The 18931-nt window shown below is 55.1% G+C and overlaps 1 protein-coding gene across 4 annotated transcripts in view; it reads left to right on the plus strand.

Annotated features, from left to right (window-relative positions):
• ARHGAP22 (Rho GTPase activating protein 22) overlaps window positions 1-18931 on the plus strand; it is a 135678-nt gene that overhangs the window by 11636 nt on the left and 105111 nt on the right. The window contains exon 1 of one of the 4 annotated variants that reach the window (XM_045570688.1): window positions 8303-8527. The exons of the other annotated variants lie outside the window; for them this stretch is intronic. Within the exon in view, the coding sequence (XP_045426644.1) occupies window positions 8494-8527 (34 nt within the window). The 5' untranslated portion in view covers window positions 8303-8493. Of the gene's footprint in view, window positions 1-8302; window positions 8528-18931 lie in introns of those variants that run through there. 4 annotated transcript variants of the gene reach the window in all.

Consider the following 18931-nt stretch of genomic DNA (forward strand, 5'->3'; position numbering starts at 1 on the left):
CTGATTGTTGGAAGTTGTTTTTAATCCATTCCTCCTACCTCTGCCTTTCAACTGCATATTTTAATCTATTTACATTTAATATAATTATTCCTAAGGAAGGGCATGCTATCTTGCTATTTTTTTCTATGTGCCACATATCCTTTTGTTCCTCAAATCTTAAATTAATACTTCATTTTGGGCATACTCTCTTATTGCCTTGTCATTTCTTTTATTTATCCTCCCCATTCCCTCTTTCATCTCTGCCCACCCATCCCCTTCCCACTGCAATCACTACACTGTTAGAATGCGTCTTAATTTTTATCAATTTAGTTTGGATTAATACCAATTTACTATCAATAGTATATAAAAATCTTCCTTATATATCTCCAGAAGCCCCTCTCTCACTTACATATCGTCACCCATTACATCTTTATACATTGTGTGCTCAGCAACATAGGTTCATCATTTTTGTTTTATGCAGTTATCTTGTAAATCAGGTAAAGAGAGAGAGAGAGAGAGAGAGAGAGAGAGAGAGAGAGAGAGAGAGAAGTTACACAGAAATGCCCTGTGCTAGTCACTGTATGTCTCAGCCAGGAAGCCACAGGCGAGCCCCCCAGACCCTGTCTTAATATGTAATATTAAGACATATTAATACTGTCTTAAATATGTAATATTATACCTTTCTGCTGGTGTTCCTTTTCTTTATGTGAATTCAAGTTACTCTCTGGTGTCCTTTTATTCCTGCCTGCAGGGCTCCCTTTAGCATTTTCTGTATGACAGTTGTGCTGGCAATAATTTGTCTCGATTTTTGATTATCTGAGAATGAGTTCGTTGCTCCTTCATTTGTAAAGAATAGTTCTGCTGGCCCCGGGACTGTGTCCCCCGACTGTTGACCAGAGCAAGGCAGTAAGTGTGGCCACACTCTCACAGAGGGCAGAGGGGACACCCTGAATGTTGAGGGGGATGAGGAGGAAATAAAGGTGCAGCAGGGCCTCCTCCTGCAGCACCTTCTGGCTGGGCTAAGATGGCACTCAGCCGTTGCCAGCAGGAGCCTCGCCCAGGACATGCGATGACGATGATGGGCTGCAGAAGGTCGGAGCCAGGGCCTAGGGGGCTCGCCTGTGGCTTCCTGGCTGAGACATACAGTGAGTAGCACAGGGCATAACTGGGGAAATAAGGAAGGAAACGCAATCAGTGGGGAAATGGGCCCGCAGTGAGTTAGAGTGGGAAGTGAGAGAGAAAAGGAATGTGAAAACATGGGCTGAGAGGCATGACATAAGCATCAGAATTCTGTGGTTTGAGGTCACAAAGAGGCAACCCAAATCAGCTAAAGCCAGAGGGGGAATTTATTGGGAGTTTATCCAAGGTTTGCAAACCCCTTTGGGAGCTGGAGAGCCGAGGATGGTGGTAGTTAAGGGGGCCTAAAGCAAGAGGTGCCAGGATCATCTTCTCAAACGTGCGCGGTCAGAGCGCCTCCACCATTGCCACACAGGACATGTTACTGCCACCAGCTCTGGGAGGGCCATTCTAACCACCTCGGTCTCTTCATGGCACACTCAAGGTTAGACCAAAACCAGGCAGCACCTGATGGCGGAGCCTGGGTCACGTGGCCACAGGAAACCACCTGCAGGGTCAGAGCAGATCTGTTCATGTGTAGAGGAGACACATGTGTTTGTCCGCTTGGGTCTAGGACGGTGAGAGAGGGAGGCGTTGGAGATGCAGGAGGGGAAATGACTGGAGAGCAAGTGGAGGCCACACCCACAGAGGGCTGGCCTGTCTGCAGGGAGGAACATGGGAGCAGCTTTGACCTTGTTGAGAGGTGCGAGTGTGGGAGAGAAGGCCTGGGAAATGTGCGCCTTTCCTTCTGCCCTGTCCCTGCCTTTGCACACATGCAGGTGTCTCCACGGGAGAAGCCTGGTTTTCAGTAATGCAGAACAACCCAAGTGGTGATTCATAATTTTCTAAATGGAAGGGAAATCACCTCAGACCTGCTTCCTGATGGGCCTGTGTGAGGACAGGGTGGCTGCTTGAACCTGGGCAGCTTTGGTGCCAGCTGTGACCCTGTCCCCCACCCCCGGCTTTAGGGCAAGGGTGACAGCTCCTTGGAGCCTCAGCACATTCTGTCCCCAGGACCCAGAAACCCACTGGTGAGATCATATTTCCTTCTCCTCTCAGCTCTGACTCCGAAGCAGGAACTCGGTAGGGGCCCCTGCCTGGCCCAAGGTCAGGCCTCGTGGTCTAGGATCATCCCTGCCACTCTCACAGTTCCTTGAGCAACCCCCCCCTCCCCCGGTGGCAGGGCCAGTTGCACTGCTGCCGCACACACTCCCTAAGAGAAGCTTTCTCTTCTGAGAACCACAGTGACACTTTGTAGTGGAATGAAGTCTGTGTCTGAATGCTGCCCAATTAAATGTGGGGCCCAGACAGTGGTCCAAGCTGAGCAGAGAATCTCCGATGAGTAGTACTTACGGGAACCCAAGGTTTACAGGTGTTAATTCCTGAGGAAGTGCTAACTGAGCACCTGCCACCAGAAAACCCTGCCGCTCACCACTCAGTCATTCACTCCTCACAGTGAGCATGCCAGTCCAGCTGCAGGGACACTGACTGTTGCAAAGTTCGGGGGGGATGAGTGACAAGTGCTGCAGTGAAGGTTGGGACCAAAGGTTACGGTGTCTGAACCAGCTCAGTCTCCCTCTTATAACCACCTGAGTGTTTCCAAGTTGACAATGGGGCTCGGCTCCTCTGGGTCATTGAGGGGCCAGGCTATGGGGCCACTGCCATCTTCTCCATGGGATTTCCAAGACAGTCCCATTCTAGCCCACCAGCAAGAATGGCACTCTGAGGGAGTGCTGAGGGGAGGGGTCCTGAGGGCCAGGCCTAGAAGTACCATATCACACCTGCTCATACACCATGGCCAGGACACTGTCACAGCAAACTGAAAGAGGCAGGGAAATGTCGAGCAGCTGTATGTGCCCTGGATGAAGGGGAGAGCACATGTGGGTGGAGGCCTGGCCCTCCGCTCACAGTGGGGCGTCAGCAGTGACTGGGCACACGGGGAACATGGTGGGGAATGACCAGAGGTGTGCTGGCAAACGTTTAACAACCAGTTCTCCAGACGAAGAAAGGTTAGGTCTGAGTGATAGCATTAGCTGATTTTCTTGGTGAATATACTCCCATCACCATCAATTTCACCCATAAACATGGAGTTGGGAAGAGACGTGTAGTCACAGCCTAGTATATGGTTGTATTAGGGTTCTTCAGAGAAACAGCCAATAAGAGGTAGAGGTAGAGATAGAGGTAGAGGTAGAGTAGAGAGGTGATAGATGATAGATAGATAGATAGATAGATAGATAGATAGATAGATAGATAGATGATAGATCAATCTATCTGCTGCCAGGAGGGCAAGACTGTCTTTGATTTTTACCAAGGCAGCAGGGAAGAAAAGAGAGAGAATTGACTCACCTAATTATTGAGGGTAAGAAGTCCCAAGATCTGCAGTCCACAAGCTGGAGACACAAGACCGTGTAGTTCTAGATCAAAGGCCAGCGGGCTCAAGACCCAAGAAGAGCCAATATTCAGTTCAAGTCCAAAGGCAGGGAAAAGCTGTCCCAGCTCAGGGCAGCAGACACTACTACTCAGGAGGTCAGCCTTTTGTTCTATTTAGGCCCCCCACTGGCTGGATGAGGCCCACCCACAATAGGTCAAGCAATTTGCTTTATTTATTACTGATTCAAATCTTCATTTCATCCAGACACACCCAGAGTAATGCTGGCTGTGCAGTCTGGGTACCCTAGGGCTCAGTCAAGATGACCCGCAGAATCAGCCTGCACAAATAGTATTTCCTCCATGCGGGCAGATGGATGTGAATAATCTTGAAAAATGAAGTAAAATAATTAGGACATGATGTGGGTTGAGTATGCTTTGTCTTTTAATATAACTTATTTAATTGTAAGTTTACATAATTAAATTTCTAATCATATCTGTGTCAAACAACTGGCTTGCAAAATGCCTGAGAATTTAATAATCAGCTCTCACACTATTGGTATCAGCCAGCTGGGCCAGCACACTCGGCACGGACAGGAGTGGCATGCGGGGAGCGGGAACATCTGCCTGGCAACCAAGACAGAGACCTCAGGAAGTCAGGGCCCTGATCCTGTGGCCACAGGCCCAGGGAGCAATGTTTCCCCTCCTGCCTCCAAAGGAGCTTCCTCTGTCCTTTGAGCAGCTTCCGGGATGAGGGAGCAGGGCCCTGCTGTACTGCTGTATGGCAGCACTTTGGTAAGCGTTAAAGGAAGGTTTATCCTCCAGGATGGAAATCCCCCTGACCATGCCAGACCACGTGGCAAGCCAGCAGCCCACAGAGCCCAAACCCAGCCGCACTCCCCCTATGGACCTGTGTGTGCAGTGCACAGACCACACACAGCACAGGCAGCTCTGCCAGGCATGGAGGGGCCTCCTGCGGGCTGGGAGAGATGCCCTTGCCACCTCCTCATGGGAAACCGGCCTAATGCTCCCCTCCTGAGAAGAACCCACCCTGGAGGCAACAGCAGGCAAAGACTGCCTCTGGGCCCAGACTCCGGACACGCAGGAGTGCTCTCAGGCTGCCACACGCGGAGCCACCACGGCTCCCAGTGGCCACGGTGCAGGCGAGCCACTAGGGTGGGACCAGTAATCCATTCTCAAAGCCCCGACACGATGCGAAGATTGAGAACCACCGTCGACATAAAACGTCCACACATGCAGAGAATTTTATAAAAATGTCATTTGAGCCAAACAGAGGAGACGCCCGGCCTGGAAGTGAGAACTCGGCAGACACGCACTGGCTTCGGGCACATAGACCAGAGTCGGGCGATACAGGGACTAGCGGCCCCTACGAAGGACCACACTCGAGGAGTTCGTGAAGATCTCAACGGACAGAGATATCCCAGGGGAGGTGCAGAGGGGAGCAGGGGAGTGGCAGTGGGGAGAGAGCAGGACAGTTAACAAGCCTGTGCTCTCTTAAAGGGGTTCCGTTTATTGCCAAGTCGTGCCCACCTGGATGCGCAGACATCATGGACAGGGCCAGTGTGAGGCCGACCAGCATTTCACTCCTCAGTTGTGGGCTGGGGCGGGACGGCCCACATGGCCTGCCTAGCTGGGAACGGATCACCCTGCGGGGCTCCTTCCCATTGAACCCCTTTTGTCCGCACATGACGTAAAGTCTTCCTGGCTCTGGACTACGGATGCAGGTGGGTAACCATCCCACCAAGAAGTATGCATTTCCGCAGACGCCTTCTGGAGAGTTCTGCTCACTGATTCTTCCCACGTGCCTTAAGTCCCGGCGACGCCTGGCCCAGAGCAGCCCTTCAGCATGGCTGGATGGTGCGAGGGCGTGGGGGTGGGGGCACAGTGAGGGACCAGAACCACCTGGGGTGAGGGCAGAGGCACAGTGGGAAAGGGGGTCCCTCCTACTCGGGGAGACCTGGTCCCTCCTTGCTCTGGGCTTCCTGCCAGGGAGGGGAGTGGGATAGTTCCTTCTGATAAGCGCCTTGCGTTGACTCGGGCTGGACCTGCTCCTGTCTCGCTCCACCTCGCTCCCGCAGCCTCAGAGGGACACGGAGGGTCCAGAGCCCGAGGAGCGAGCGGGGTGTGTAAGCCTCAGGAAGGAGGGGCTCCCTGTCCCTTGCAGTGGCCCCAAGGATCCCCTCATCCCGAGAGGCACTGGGACCTGGTCTGAGGGCAGAGAGAGAAAGAGCTTCTATGCCCCTCGCAGTCTTTCCCAGCAGCCTTTGGGGTTCAGCCCAGAGCCTCTGCACCTCCGCTGGGCTCCAGCACTGATCCTGGGACGCAGCCAAGGTGACTGAATGGGGGGGGAGGGGAGTTGTGGGGGGGGGAGCTGCACAGAGAGATCTGCTTAACCAGAACAAGTCGGAGGGACCCTAACTAGGTCTCTGGTCATTGCCCTGCCTCTGGCTGAGAGAGAGGACCCAGGCTGCCTTAGGCACAGGCCACATGGTCGCCTATGTCCTTCCCTCCTGAGTGGCTCTGCTCCGGCCAGACTGGCCTGAACTGTCCTGAGGAAGAAGAGTGCGCGCCTGTAACTGGGGGGAGTGCACTGGGTCTGCCCGCCAAGTCAATATTCCTCATGGGGCTGCAGGCTGGGGGTGAAGGAGGGGCATCGGCAGGCTAAGGGGTACAGGAAGCACTTGGTGGCTCTTTGTGGTGGTAGGATAAGCAATTACCAGAGGATTGCTCAGCATGATCAGGCTCAGTCGCTGAAACCGTGTGGGAAAGGGCATTACACAGAGGGAGTGCTCAGAGGCACTCGGGGCAGGGACTGTGGGTATACAGATGAGGGGCACAGGAGGTGGGGGCTGTGGGTATACAGGTGAGGGACACAGGGGGCGGGGGATGTGGGTATACAGGTGAGGGACACAGGGGGCGGGGGATGTGGGTATACAGGTGAGGGGCATGGGGGCAGGGGCTGTGGGTATACAGGTGAGGGGCACAGGGGATGGGGGCTGTGGGTATACAGGTGAGGGGCACAGGGGGTGGGGGCTGTGGGTATACAGGTGAGGGACACAGGGGGCGGGGGATGTGGGTATACAGGTGAGGGGCACAAGGGGTGGGGGCTGTGGGTATACAGGTGAGGGGCATAGGGGACAGAACTGTGGGTATACAGGTGAGGGGCACAGGGGGCGGGGGCTGTGGGTATTCAGGTGAGGGGCACAGGGGGCGGGGGCTGTGGGTATACAGGTGAGGGGCACAGGGGACAGTGCTGTAGGTATACAGGTTAGGGACACAGGGGGCAGGGGCTGTGGGTATACGGTGAGGGGCAGAGGGGCCAGGGTTTAGGGTAAATATAGCTGTGTGTAGTATTAACAAGAGCTAGGTCACAGCAAGACACTTAGTGAAACCTTCTGAGGGGTAACTGCAGCCAGAACAAGTGACGTGATGCTGAGTAAGAGCTGTGCCTCTGTAGACTCTGCTTTCCCCCTGAATCTGCCCCCCACTTCCTGTTGGGTCCTCACCTCCCCATCTGCCCCTGCTCTCCACTGCCCAGGCTAGTCATCTCTGCAGGGATAGCACTGTGGGCTCCGCCGTGGCCTCCTCCCTCCCGCTGCTGGCGCTGATGACATGCCAGTATCGGGGAGGCGGGGTCAGGGATGGAGGCCGCTAAAGGGATCAGGGCCATATTGGTTGTTAGAAGCAGATTGGTGGTTGTTCAAACCCCTTGGCTTCCAGCTCAGAGGACCCACAGCGCCCAGGCGAATGCCTGGCCGGGCACCTGGCTGCTGTCTGGGCAGAGAGGCGGGCTCTCGCCATCCAGCAGGTTCCTGGAGGCTCTGGAGCAGGAACTGTCACCGGGAGGGTCGGCATTGGGCATTCAGAGAGGCTGGCGTCCTGGAAAGCCTCGCACAGGGTGGACACAACCCCGGGTGGACGCCCGCCGGGGAGAGCATGTCACTGGGCACGTTACCAGCTCCCGGTGCCCTCTTTCTCCCTCTGAAAGGCCAGGACAGCAGCATCTGCCTCAGGAGTTCAGGAATTATCTGAGATATTGAATACGAAGCACCACTTCATTGCTGGACACAGAGCAGGTGCCGAATGAATGACAGTGATTGCTGAGATTGCATTCTTGGGCAACTTTTAGGACATTGAGGGAACCCCCACTATAGCGCTGGAGTTATGCTGGTGTTAAACAGGCACCCCAAGGAGAGAGCCACTCCTCAGGGACCCGCCCAGATCCTAGGACCTGCGTCCTCGCCCTCCTTATCCAGGCCCCTTACTAAGCCAGCAGAGACAGGTCCTGTCCCTATGGCACCTCCCCTATGGCCAGGCCCCAGGGCACCTGGACACTGCAGGTCACACCTGTCTCTGAATGAACAGGTGGAAGTGCGCTCCTCCCCAGCCTCCTGGGCACTCCTGGCAGGAAATGCGGGGCTTTGCAGGTTCCATTGGACGGGCTCCTGCAGGGGTCCGGGCCAATCTCTCCCCAAGAGCACCCTCCCACCTCCACATCCTCTCCCCGCAGCCTGACCCCGGCAGGCAGCAGGGGCTTGGCGCCGCAGTAGGAGGTTTCCCTGCCGCCTCCAGCATCCGCAGCCCCAGAGCCCTCCCAGCGCCGAGGGCGGGTCCGAGCCCCGCACCGCCCAGCCGCCCAGGATGCCTCGCCAGCGCTGGTCCTCCCTGCGGACCCGCCTGTGCCCCGCCCGCTGCCCGCTGCCCAAGGGGCTCAGCTCCGTGCCCTCTGCCGCGGGTGCCCGGGCTCCAGGGGAGGATTGGCAGAGGATGCTGAACTTCCTGAGGCTCCCGGGACGGAGTTGAGCGGGAGGGATAAATAATGCATGGAGGCTGCTGCAGCCCTGGAAGCCTGCGGTCCGCAGCGGGGATGGAGCCCAGCGAGCCTCGCTGCCGGCGCCGTGGCCATAGGGCTCTTGCGGGGCATGAGGGGCACCTGGGCGAGAGCCAGAGAAACGGGAAGTGATGACAGCATGACTGACCCAGCGGCTCTGGCCTGGGGGCGGCAGGAGCATGCTGAGCCCAAAGGTCAGGCAGGCCAGGAGGGGTAAGTCCCGCTTCCTGGGGCGGGGCGGGGCGGGTCTGGGCACCGGGTGCCTGAGTCTCCGTGAATGTGTGGTCACTCGGCTGGCTGCTGGGCTGCAGACGGAGGCCGGGCAAGGGACCGAGGTGAAGGACCGGGGTCAGGGACCAGGGTGAGGGACCGGGGTCAGGGACTGGGGTGAGGGACCGGGGTCAGGGACTGGGGTGAGGGACCAGGGTGAGGGACGGGGGTCAGGGACCAGGGTGAGGGACCGGGGGAGGGTCCGGGGTCAGGGACCAGGGTGAGGGACCGAGGTGAAGGACCGGGGTCAGGGACCAGGGCGAGGGACCGGGGTGAACGACCAGGGTGAGGGACCGGGGTCAGGGACTGGGGTGAGGGACCGGGGGAGGGTCCGGGGTCAGGGACCAGGGTGAGGGACCGGGGTCAGGGACTGGGGTGAGGGAAGGGTGAGGGCAGTCAGACCTGAGACTGCAGGGCAGTGGCTGTCACAGTGCCTCAGTGGCTGTGCAGCTTCACCCGTCCTCTGTGTCTTACTGAGTCCTGGGGTCGCCCAGTGTGACCAGGCAACAACTTTGGGGAAACTGTTCCTTTACCAAAAGGGAAATAAATCCCAATTCTCAAGATTTGTCCCAGCAGCCAACTAACAGTGGCCCCCAGGGAGGCGGTGCCCGGCTTCTGAGAAAGCTGGTCAGATAGGCAGAGCCTGTGGGAGTGGCCAGGGCTGGGCGGGGAAGCAGTTCCTCAGATGGTGGGGTAGGGGGTCCCCTCAGGACTCCCAGACAGCTGGGAGGCCTGGAGACAGGGCGCTGTGGGGTGGAGGAAGTGGGACAGACAGGAAGGGACAGGGGGTGGGAGAGTCTTGCACCCTGTGTCCCTACAGAGCGGCCTGGGGGCTGGGGACCAGTCCCAGAGCCAGAGCCAGCTTTCTGGGCAGCACCCGCTCGGCTCCGGCGGCGTCGTCTTAGATGAGAACCTCTGTCTCATAGGAAAACAGTGTGTGTCTTCCCAGGTGGCCAGTCTGCGGAGGGTGAGCCTCCTGTGAGCAGAGAACGTGAGGGTGGTTTGGAGGTGGGTGAGGCCGCTGCCTGGGGAGCTGGGAACAGAGTGAGACTCACCCGTGTGGGAGGCGGGGACCCTCCACCTCCCGTGAATGTGCAGGCAGCACGCCCATCTCAATAGCCTGTCCCAGGCACCTGGACACTGGGGGAGTCTGGCCCCCCAACAAGTAGTGAGAGCCATAGAACCGCGCCGGTGGGGTGCACGGATGGAGTGTAACCTGTGAGCCCCGTGGAACAGGAGGGCTGTGCGTGGCTCTGCTGAGGCCGGGTGCAATCCGGGGCGACCCAGCGGGAGAGAGCGGGGCCCACCTCCCTCCCCACAGGTGGCTAATCCACGTGCCCCACCTGGCTTGTCCAGATTAAGAAAATACACACTGGATTTTGATGATTGTCAGGAAGAACAGAGTGCAAGTATCTCATTAATAATTATTGGTAACATGCTAAAATGACAGTATTTGGCTATACTGGGTTCAATGAAATACATTATTAACATTCTTTTCACCTGTTTCATTAGTTTCTTTTAATGTAACTGCTAGAACTACACACTGGCTCACGGTGTATGCTGCTGGCCAGTGCAGGGCCAGGCGGTCAGCGCCTCAGCCCAGGGCTCTCGGGAACCTGCCTCTGACAACCCAAACTTCCTATGGGCGACTGTTCTCGGTCAGCGCTTCTCAGCCGAGAGTGATTTTGCCCCCAGGAGACGCGTGACACTGTCTGGAGGCGGTCTTGGTTGTTCCGACTGAGGGGTGCTCCTGGCATCTAGTCAGTAGAGGCCATGGATGCCGCTAAACACCCCACAATGCAGAGGGTGGCCCACGACAAAGATTATCTGGTCCGAAATGTCAATAGAGCTGGTGCTGAGAAACCTTCTACTAGATGACATTACTGACAAGAAATGTTAAAGGTGAAATCTATGGTGCTAGTCACCAGGCCTTAATAGCAATCACCCACAAAAACCTGTGACCATAAACCATGACAAGAAGCATTCTAAGAGCACAGACTATAAGTGGTGCGTCCAGAGGAAGTGAGGGTGCTTGAGCTGTAAGCTGAGGGATGATGGGCGCCTGCCTAGGCACAGGGTGATGGAGGGTGGAAACCACGTTCTAGGCATGTGGCACGGGAGGACAGGGCGCACTGGGCCAGGAGGCGGAGCGGGGCAGGAGGGGGCAGCAGACATAGCCAGAGGCTAAGACACAGCCAGGGGCAGGCTCACAGTTCGTTAGGGATTCTCCCTGGGGACAGTTGTGAGAAATGGAGATCATTAGATACATGTGCCTTGAAAAATGTGGGCTCTGATACGGAAGAGACTCCTCATGCGTCACTCAGGCAGCATCCTCCCCATCAAGACACATTCCAACCTTTTAGGAACTGAGCAGGATACGTGTTACTGTGAACACAGGAAGACACGATTCTCAGCCCCTGGTATCCAGACAGGCCTTGCCCAGACTGTGCAGAATGTACATATTCCAAATACACTCCCAGACTATGCCACAGCAAGCGCCCGGGCCGCTGTGTGAGAAAGCCTGGGTCTCTTCCGGGAAATTAGTACCAGCAGGCCAGCCCGCTCAGGAGCTCTGGAGTCTGGCAAAGGCTGCTCTACAGACAGGCCTTCCCGGGGACTCCTCCCTGTCAGCTCCTGGCAGGTCCCCAGGAGCAGGTCCCATCCTCTCATTTCTTTCTCAATCCTTTGCCAGGATTGAGAACCGCCAGGGGAGACCCTACTGTCTCTTCCTGCATATAGAACTACGTTTGGTCAACTGTTGTGTCCTGGCTGAGCTCAACTTCCAAGAAGTAGAGACAGGTGTCAACACACTCACACACACACTCACTCACACTCTTACACATACACATACATACTCACACACATGCTCACACACTAACACTCACACACACACACACTCACACACACATGCTCACACACACACTAACACTCACACACTCACACACACATACACACACTCACACAGACACACACACACACACACACACACACACACACACACACACACCCTACTAATTCAAAAAACAGGGAGGCATCCAAACCAGCTGAAAATGGTTCAAAACAGGCCAGTAAGTTCAAATCAGTAAGTTGTGCATCACACAATTCAAATTCATTTCAGGAAAGTGGTCCAGCTTGGTGGGCATCAGCTCAAACTGGTCACCAATGCTGTGATGATTCGGGCGGTCAGCGCACTGAATTCAGGCCGGCCATTTGAAACCAGGTGTGGCTGGCCCTGTCCCACACAGCTCCTGCCAGGATCCGAGGGTCCCTTCCAGGGAGCCCTCCGGGTGCCGGGATCCCACAAGCCATTGCTCTGCTGAGCTTTCCTGCCTTATGCCCAGAGTGGGGACAGGAGAGATGGCAGTGCCCCTGCCAGTTTTCTCAGGAGAAAAATAGGAGAAATCTACTAAAATGCCAGGACTTGTGTCCTATACAGGAGCTAGTTACCAACCTGTGTGTTCTGTGCACTCTAATGAGGTGGTCTGTCTTTAAGGATGGGGAAAATGAAAGCATATGATAGGCGCCCGCTCTCCTGGGAGCAATGTGCGGTTTTCCAGGTGAAGGAGGGAGTGAAACCGCAAGCACATGCCTGCTGCACACCATCCATGTGCCTCCTCACTCACTCAGCCCAGCCCTGGCTCCTCCCATCTCTCCAGGCCATCAATCAGAGCCCAAACACTGTCCCTGCTGCTACCCCAGCCAGCTGGGATTGCTCCCCTTTCTGAAATCCCTCTCTCACAGGGCTTGTTTCTACAAAGGTTTGTGAAGTCCCCCAAATGGGATGAAGGCCTCCTGGGTGCCACTAACACCTCCCAGATAGAGGTTCATGGCTCTTGTCACTCATGCAGCATCCTCCTAGCCAGCATCATCTCTCACCTGGACTAAGGCAGTAGGGCTCTGTGTCAGCCAACCCATACCATCTATTTTCCTCTCCAAAGCCAGAGCCATGTTTTCAGATATAAATCCACCATGCACCCACCTCCAACCCCAACTGGGAATCCAAAGCTCTTATCATGGCCCACAAGGGCCCTCTTATGTTCTAGCCACTGACCAGATCTCCAGTCTCCCCTGACTCTCCACGCTCTGGGCACACTGGCCTGCCTGTTCCTCAGCTGTTTTATAAGCCTCCTACCACAGGGCCTTGGCACACACTTTTCCTCCCTGAAATGCCTCTGCCTCTCTCTCTCTCTCTCTCTCTCTCTCTCTCTCTCTCTCTCTCTCTCTCTCACACACACACACACACACACACACACACACACACGCATGCACACTCCTTAACTTGGACTCACCCTCCAGTTCTCAGCTTAGTTGCCACCAAAAATGTCCTCCCACACACCTCAGGCTCAGCTGGCTCCTCTGTTCCTTGCTCTCCTCTTCTTAACAGCATGCACCTTGAATGTGCATGAATTTCATTTGTCCACTCCTCAGTGGGTTTATCTGTGAATGTCTGCCACTCCACTGGACTGTGAACTGTGAGGGCAGGGGCCAGGCACTTGGTGGTCACTCAGTATATATATTGTATTTGGAAGGAAGGAAGGAAGGAAGGAAGGAAGGAAGGAAGGAAGGCAGGCACTGGTTGGGCTGAGGGATCTCCCCCTCAGTGCACAAATTTCATGACTGAGAATCTAGTTTTAAAATAAAGTTGACCTTTGCCATTAGGAGGTCCCTTCAGTGTGTGTATACTAGTGTGTGTGTGTGTGTGTGTGTGTGTCTATTTATTTCAGAGAGGAAGGGAGAAAGAGAGATAGATAGAAACATCAATGATGAGAGAGAAAATCACTTATAGGCTGCCTCATGCGTGCTTCCTACTAGGGATCAAGCCTGCAACCCGGGCATGTGCCCTGACTGGGAATGGAACCACAACCTCCCAGTTCATGGGTTAATGCTCAACCACTGAGCCACACCAGCCAAGTGAGATCCCTTCTTTTAGAGGAAATTGTTGTGCTGATGAGCAAAGCTATGGCAATGTTAGCTCCCTCCTTTAGGAGGAGTACCAGTGTCTTGTAAGCCTTGGTGATTGTGCAGAGCCTGGGCAGCACTTTGGGAATGGGGAGAGAAAGCCCTTTGACTTTCTTTTTTGAGTGATAGAGAGTACTTCCAATGGCCTTACTCTCATAACTATGCTATGATGAGGCATCGTGTCCCATCTCAACAGACGTGCAAGGAGAACTATGGGTGCCCTGCCAACAAGTGGTGGAATTCATATTCATGGCTTTCTTACTCTGAAGCCTGACCTCTCTGCCTCACCCAGCACAGGGATTCCTGAGAGCCACAAGTCTCTGTGCACTGCCCCCCTGTGGCTCCTAGGAGCCATGGATTCTGAGTAATAAGCAGTGATATTTTTAAGAAGATGCCCAACACATATGAACATAGAGATTAGCTTTAGACAACTTTTGAAATATTTAAGGTTGAATTATTAATATGTAGTGGAAAACTAAGCAAATGAAGAAAACAAGGCAATTATGAACTCCAGGAAAAGCAAACAGTGATGCATGAAAGGAAAATTACTACAGTACACAACATAGCTCAACTGGGGCCAGCAATTACATAGTATGAATAATGAGTATTCTGTGTATTGACCAAACCAAAATTGTAATAGAACTATATTGGGAGGCTGAGAAGGGTGCTTGTGTGTGGTGGGGACAGGGGAGTGAAAGCAATAAAATCCTCACCTTTTATAATGAAAAATTAACAGATAGTTCTTAAAAGAGAAAATCAAGATGTGGCATAAAAGTGAGCTGTGGCCCACAGATCAATGAAACAGACAGAGCCCAGAAATAAACCCATGCAGTGAATTTATGACAGCAGGACCAGCAATATGCAATGGGGAGAGGATAAAGAGTGTTGGGGAAACTGGGCAGCCACATGCAAGAGTGTAAAGCTGGATGTTTATCTTACCCCACACACAAAAATCCACCCACAATGATGAAAGATGTGAATGTAAGACCTGAAATCCTAGGAAAAAACATAGGGGATAAGCTTCTCGACCTCAGTCTTAGTGATGATTTTTTGGATTTGACCAAAGGCAAAGGCAACAAAAGCAAAAATAAACAAGTGGGTCTACATCAAACTAAAAACCTGCTCAGCAAAGGAAGTCATCAACAAAATGAAAAGATAACCTACAGAGAACATATTTGCAAAGCATAGATTTGATAAGGGGTTACTATCCAAAATCTATAAAGAACTTATACAATTCAATAACCCCCTCAAAAAATCCAATTTAAAAGTGGACTGAAGAACTGAATAGACATTTTTTTTTTCAAAGAAAAACTACAGCCCTAACCAGTTTGGCTCAGTGGATAGAGCATCGACCTGTGGACTGTAGGGTCCCAGGTTCAATTCTGGTCAAGGGCATGTACCTTGGTTGCGGGTACATCCCCAGTAGCAGGTGTGCAAGAGGCAGTTGATCGATGTTTCTCTCTCATCGATCATGTTTCTAGCTCTCTATTCCTCTCCCTTTCTCTCTGTAAAAAATCAATAAAATATATTTTTTTTAAAAAAGAAAAAACAGCCGAGACCGGTTTGGCTCAGTGGATAGAGCGTCCGCCTGTGGACTGAAAGGTCCCGGGTTCGATTCCGGTCAAGGGCATGTACATTGGTTGCGGGCATATCCCCGGTAGGGGGTGTGCAAGAGGCAGCTGATCGATGATTCTCTCTCATCGATGTTTCTAACTCTCTATCCCTCTCTCTTCTCCTCTGTGAAAAATCAATAAAATATATTATAAAAAGAAAAAACACAAATGGCCAACAGGTATATGAAAAGGTGCTCAACATCACTAATCGTCAAGGAAATGCAAATCAAAGCCACATGAGATATCACTTTATTCCTGTTAGAATGGCTGTTATAAAAACAGAAGTGATAACAAACGTCTGCAAGGATGTGCAGAAAGGAATCCTGGCCCACTCTTGGTGGGGATGTAAATTGGTGCAGCTACTATGGGAAACAGCATGGAAGTTTCTCCGAAAATTAAAAATGGAACGATCATATGGCCCAGCAATCCCACATCTGGCTCTACATCCGAAGGAAGTGAAGACAGGAAGACAAAGGGCGTCTGTGCCCCCGTGTCCACTGAATTACTGTTCACAATGGCCAAGTCTGGAAGCAACCTACCTGTCCATCAGTGGCCGGAGGGATGAAGAAGACGTGGTACATATTATACACTATGTATATTATATATAGTGTAGCATTGTGTTATATATATTTACATATATATATACAGTCCACCCTTAAGTACCATGGGGGGCTTGGGACACTGACCCCCATGCAGACAAAAATCTGTATGCCTCCTCCCCGCACATGAGGAGTTTAATCCCCGTGCACTGACTGAGGTTTAACCGGAGCGGGCACACAGCTCCTGCCTGGGACCTCTGGGAGCTGCTTCGGAGCAAACACAGCCCCTGGAACAACTTAACTGTCTCCCCCAGAGCCCGGGCCAGGCCTGGCAAGGCCAACATATAAAAGCCCTGGCTTGGCACTCGTTCGCCGAACGCGAGACCAGCGCAGCATGCCCATGCCAGTGCCAGGCCACGGCTGTTCCGCCCACCTCTTTGCAGGTGCGCTGCCTGCTCCAGCCCTCGTCACCTCTCCCCAGCCTCGCTGCCACTGGGGCCGCCACTGTGCTGTCCCATGACACCTGCCTGTGTGCAGTCTCCTTCCACCTTCAAGAGACCAGGCCCTCACTGAGAAAGAGCACCGCCGCCCCACTTTTCAGTGAGGAGACTGCGTCCCAGAGAGAACTTACCAGCCGGGGGAACCCGGCCAGGGAGGGCAGTGCTGGGATTTAAACCCAGAGGCTCCTGCCACGACTGGGTGCTTCCTCCCCATGCACCAGGCCTGCCAGGCAGCAGAGGGGAAGCCATGGAGGGAAAGCCTGTGACCAGGTCCGAGGCACATACTCGTGCAGGACGTACTGGGAAACGGGGGTGGCTGCAATGCAGGAAGGCCGTGGGGGGACTAGGGACGTGGTAGGGGGGTGGGCTCAGCCCACATCAGGTCGGGTGTTAAGCAGCGCAGTGAGGCATGGCATGGCTGGATGGGCATTAGAGGCCACGCTGGCTGCAGCATGGGCAGTGTGTCTGCAGGGGTGGCCCTGAGGTCAGGGAAGGTGCATATCCAGCAGGTGTTGTGGGGTGCGTGCTTCCCACCTGCCACCCTCGGGGGCTTGAGGGGACTCCGGGCTCGTCCTCGGAGCACAAGTGCTGAGAGCCCTCAGCGGCTGCCAGCCGGCTCCCCTGCCCCGGCACTGTGCCTGCCCCCTGACTGCTGCCACCCAGGTGGGCACCCGGAGGGAAGGAGGGTAGTTTGTGCCCTGGAGAGAGGTGCTGGCACCCAGGACTCCGCCCTCCTCCTGCCTCTTCTCCCAGGTCCCTGCCGATGGGAACATGGAGTTATCTGTCCTGGGCTCCACCGGGGCCAGAGGCGGCCTTGGGCTCCCAGGAAGGCAGCCAGGACCTGCCCAACTCACCGAAGCATCAACAGCCCCAGCGATCACTCAGCCAAAGCGGAGTGTGCATTGATCCACACTAATGGCTCGGAGGCAGGCAGAAATGAAATCTATAACCAATATGGAATTACGTCAACTCCCTGACCCAAGGCTCCTAGTGAGTGGCCTGCTGGTCTGCCCGGAGCCGAGGCCGCCACCTGGCCAGCTGCTCCGGACAAGGGACAGGGTCCGGCAGCGTCCGAGGAGGAGCGGCTTCCTCATGCAGAGCACTGCAGGCCGGGGAGCCCGCGGGGGTTGTGCCTGCTGCCACTCCTCCTGGGAACCTGGGCTCCCAGAGGCTGGAAGGGCCTCAGCCGCAAGCCTTGAGCCCATGTCCTGACCTCGGCGGCCTGTCTGCGGCGCCCCTGGGGGAAGGGGACCCTCTGTTCTGTGTTTCCAGCTCCTGCTGCCACTCCTCTGGGCACAGGCACGAACTGTGATCTCGTGCCCTCTGACCTTCAAGGTGTGGAGACAGGCCTGGGTCGGACAGGTCCCGGGGGGCAGATTTCTTCCGAACCAAGATCCCTGCCGAGGGGCAGAGTCCGTGGGTCTGGTTTTCCCATCGTCTTTGACTTGAGGGTTCCTGCCTCGCGTTCACAGGAGACATGGCTATTGTGCAACTCTGTGCGACCTTCCAGGGCGCAGGGTGCGAGAGCGCCTTCCTGGGCGGCACACGGATGGAGCAGCACGGGGGGCTCCAGATGAGCGCAGCACCGCGGCCGAGCCAGGCCCTGCTTCAGGAACCTCAAACCAGCAGCCCTGATACCACGGGGGGAGCCGGCTCCAGGCTGGCAGGCCCGCAGGTGCCCGTGCCCGGGGGGTGGCCACACAGGGACCTGTGCTGTCTGGAAGAGTGAGGGGCACACAGGCCCCAGAGGCCTCTCCATGCAACTTCACGCCTCGGCGCTCAGCCAAAGCTGTCTGTGCCCTGATCCCCTGATCCGGCACAGCCTTCTGAGGAGCTGTGGCAGCAGAGACCCCGTGGGCCTGCGGGTAGTTAGAGGGAGTCCACCGGCTTGGCTTTCTCAGAGAAGCGGGTGTTCCTTGGTCGTGGGGACAGCGTTAGGGTGTGGTTGTTCAGGGCAGGGACCCGGTCCTGGCAGTCAGGGTGAAGAGCCGGAGCCATGGCCCCTGGCGTGCCGCCAGACTCTCGCCCTGAGGCCTTCCTGTGACCCCTCAAACCCACCGGCTCCCTCTTCTCCCCTAACCTTCCACAGTGCAGGAGGAAGCCCGTTTCCTCTCCCCGGCTACGCAGGCCTGCGAATTAAACTTACAAAAGACAAGTTAACAGAAGGAAAGGCATCTGAATTTACTGGTGGTGTTTGGGGGGACTTCACAGAAAAGAGGTGAAGCCTGGGTGATGGGAACTTCGGGGAACAGGGTTTGGGAATGCCCGCGATGCAGACTGAAGGCTGATGATGGGGACCGTCGCATTGCACACACAGGCAGGGAGGCGGCTTCTACAGGGAAACTGATGCCCTGCTTTTCGGAAGGAGGAGGGGGCGAGAGTGTGTGTGCTGTGCCCAGGGGCCTGCAGCTAAAATAACATGCCAGCCGCTTTCATGGTGCACCCACTCCTCCACCCGCTCCAGCCTCCCCACTGCTGCCAGCCCCCTGTCTGGTCGGGCTGATGCCTTCATGCTCCCATTTCCCCTTCTTCTTGCCTGGATGAGTCTCCTGTATTTGGTGTCTTTGTTCCCCCTTCACCTCCGCCAGGGCAGGGCTGTGCCTGCCACCCCATGCCCAGTGCCAGCACAGGAGACCGTGAGCTCCATGACCCGATGAGTGAGCGCGGGTCCAGTTCACTCTGGGGGCCCAGCGCATGGGGATGCACAGGGCATGGGGCGTGCAGGGCATGGGGATG

This window comes from Pipistrellus kuhlii, unplaced genomic scaffold (assembly GCF_014108245.1).
Source record: "Pipistrellus kuhlii isolate mPipKuh1 unplaced genomic scaffold, mPipKuh1.p scaffold_m20_p_35, whole genome shotgun sequence".
Classification (NCBI taxonomy): domain Eukaryota; kingdom Metazoa; phylum Chordata; class Mammalia; order Chiroptera; family Vespertilionidae; genus Pipistrellus; species Pipistrellus kuhlii.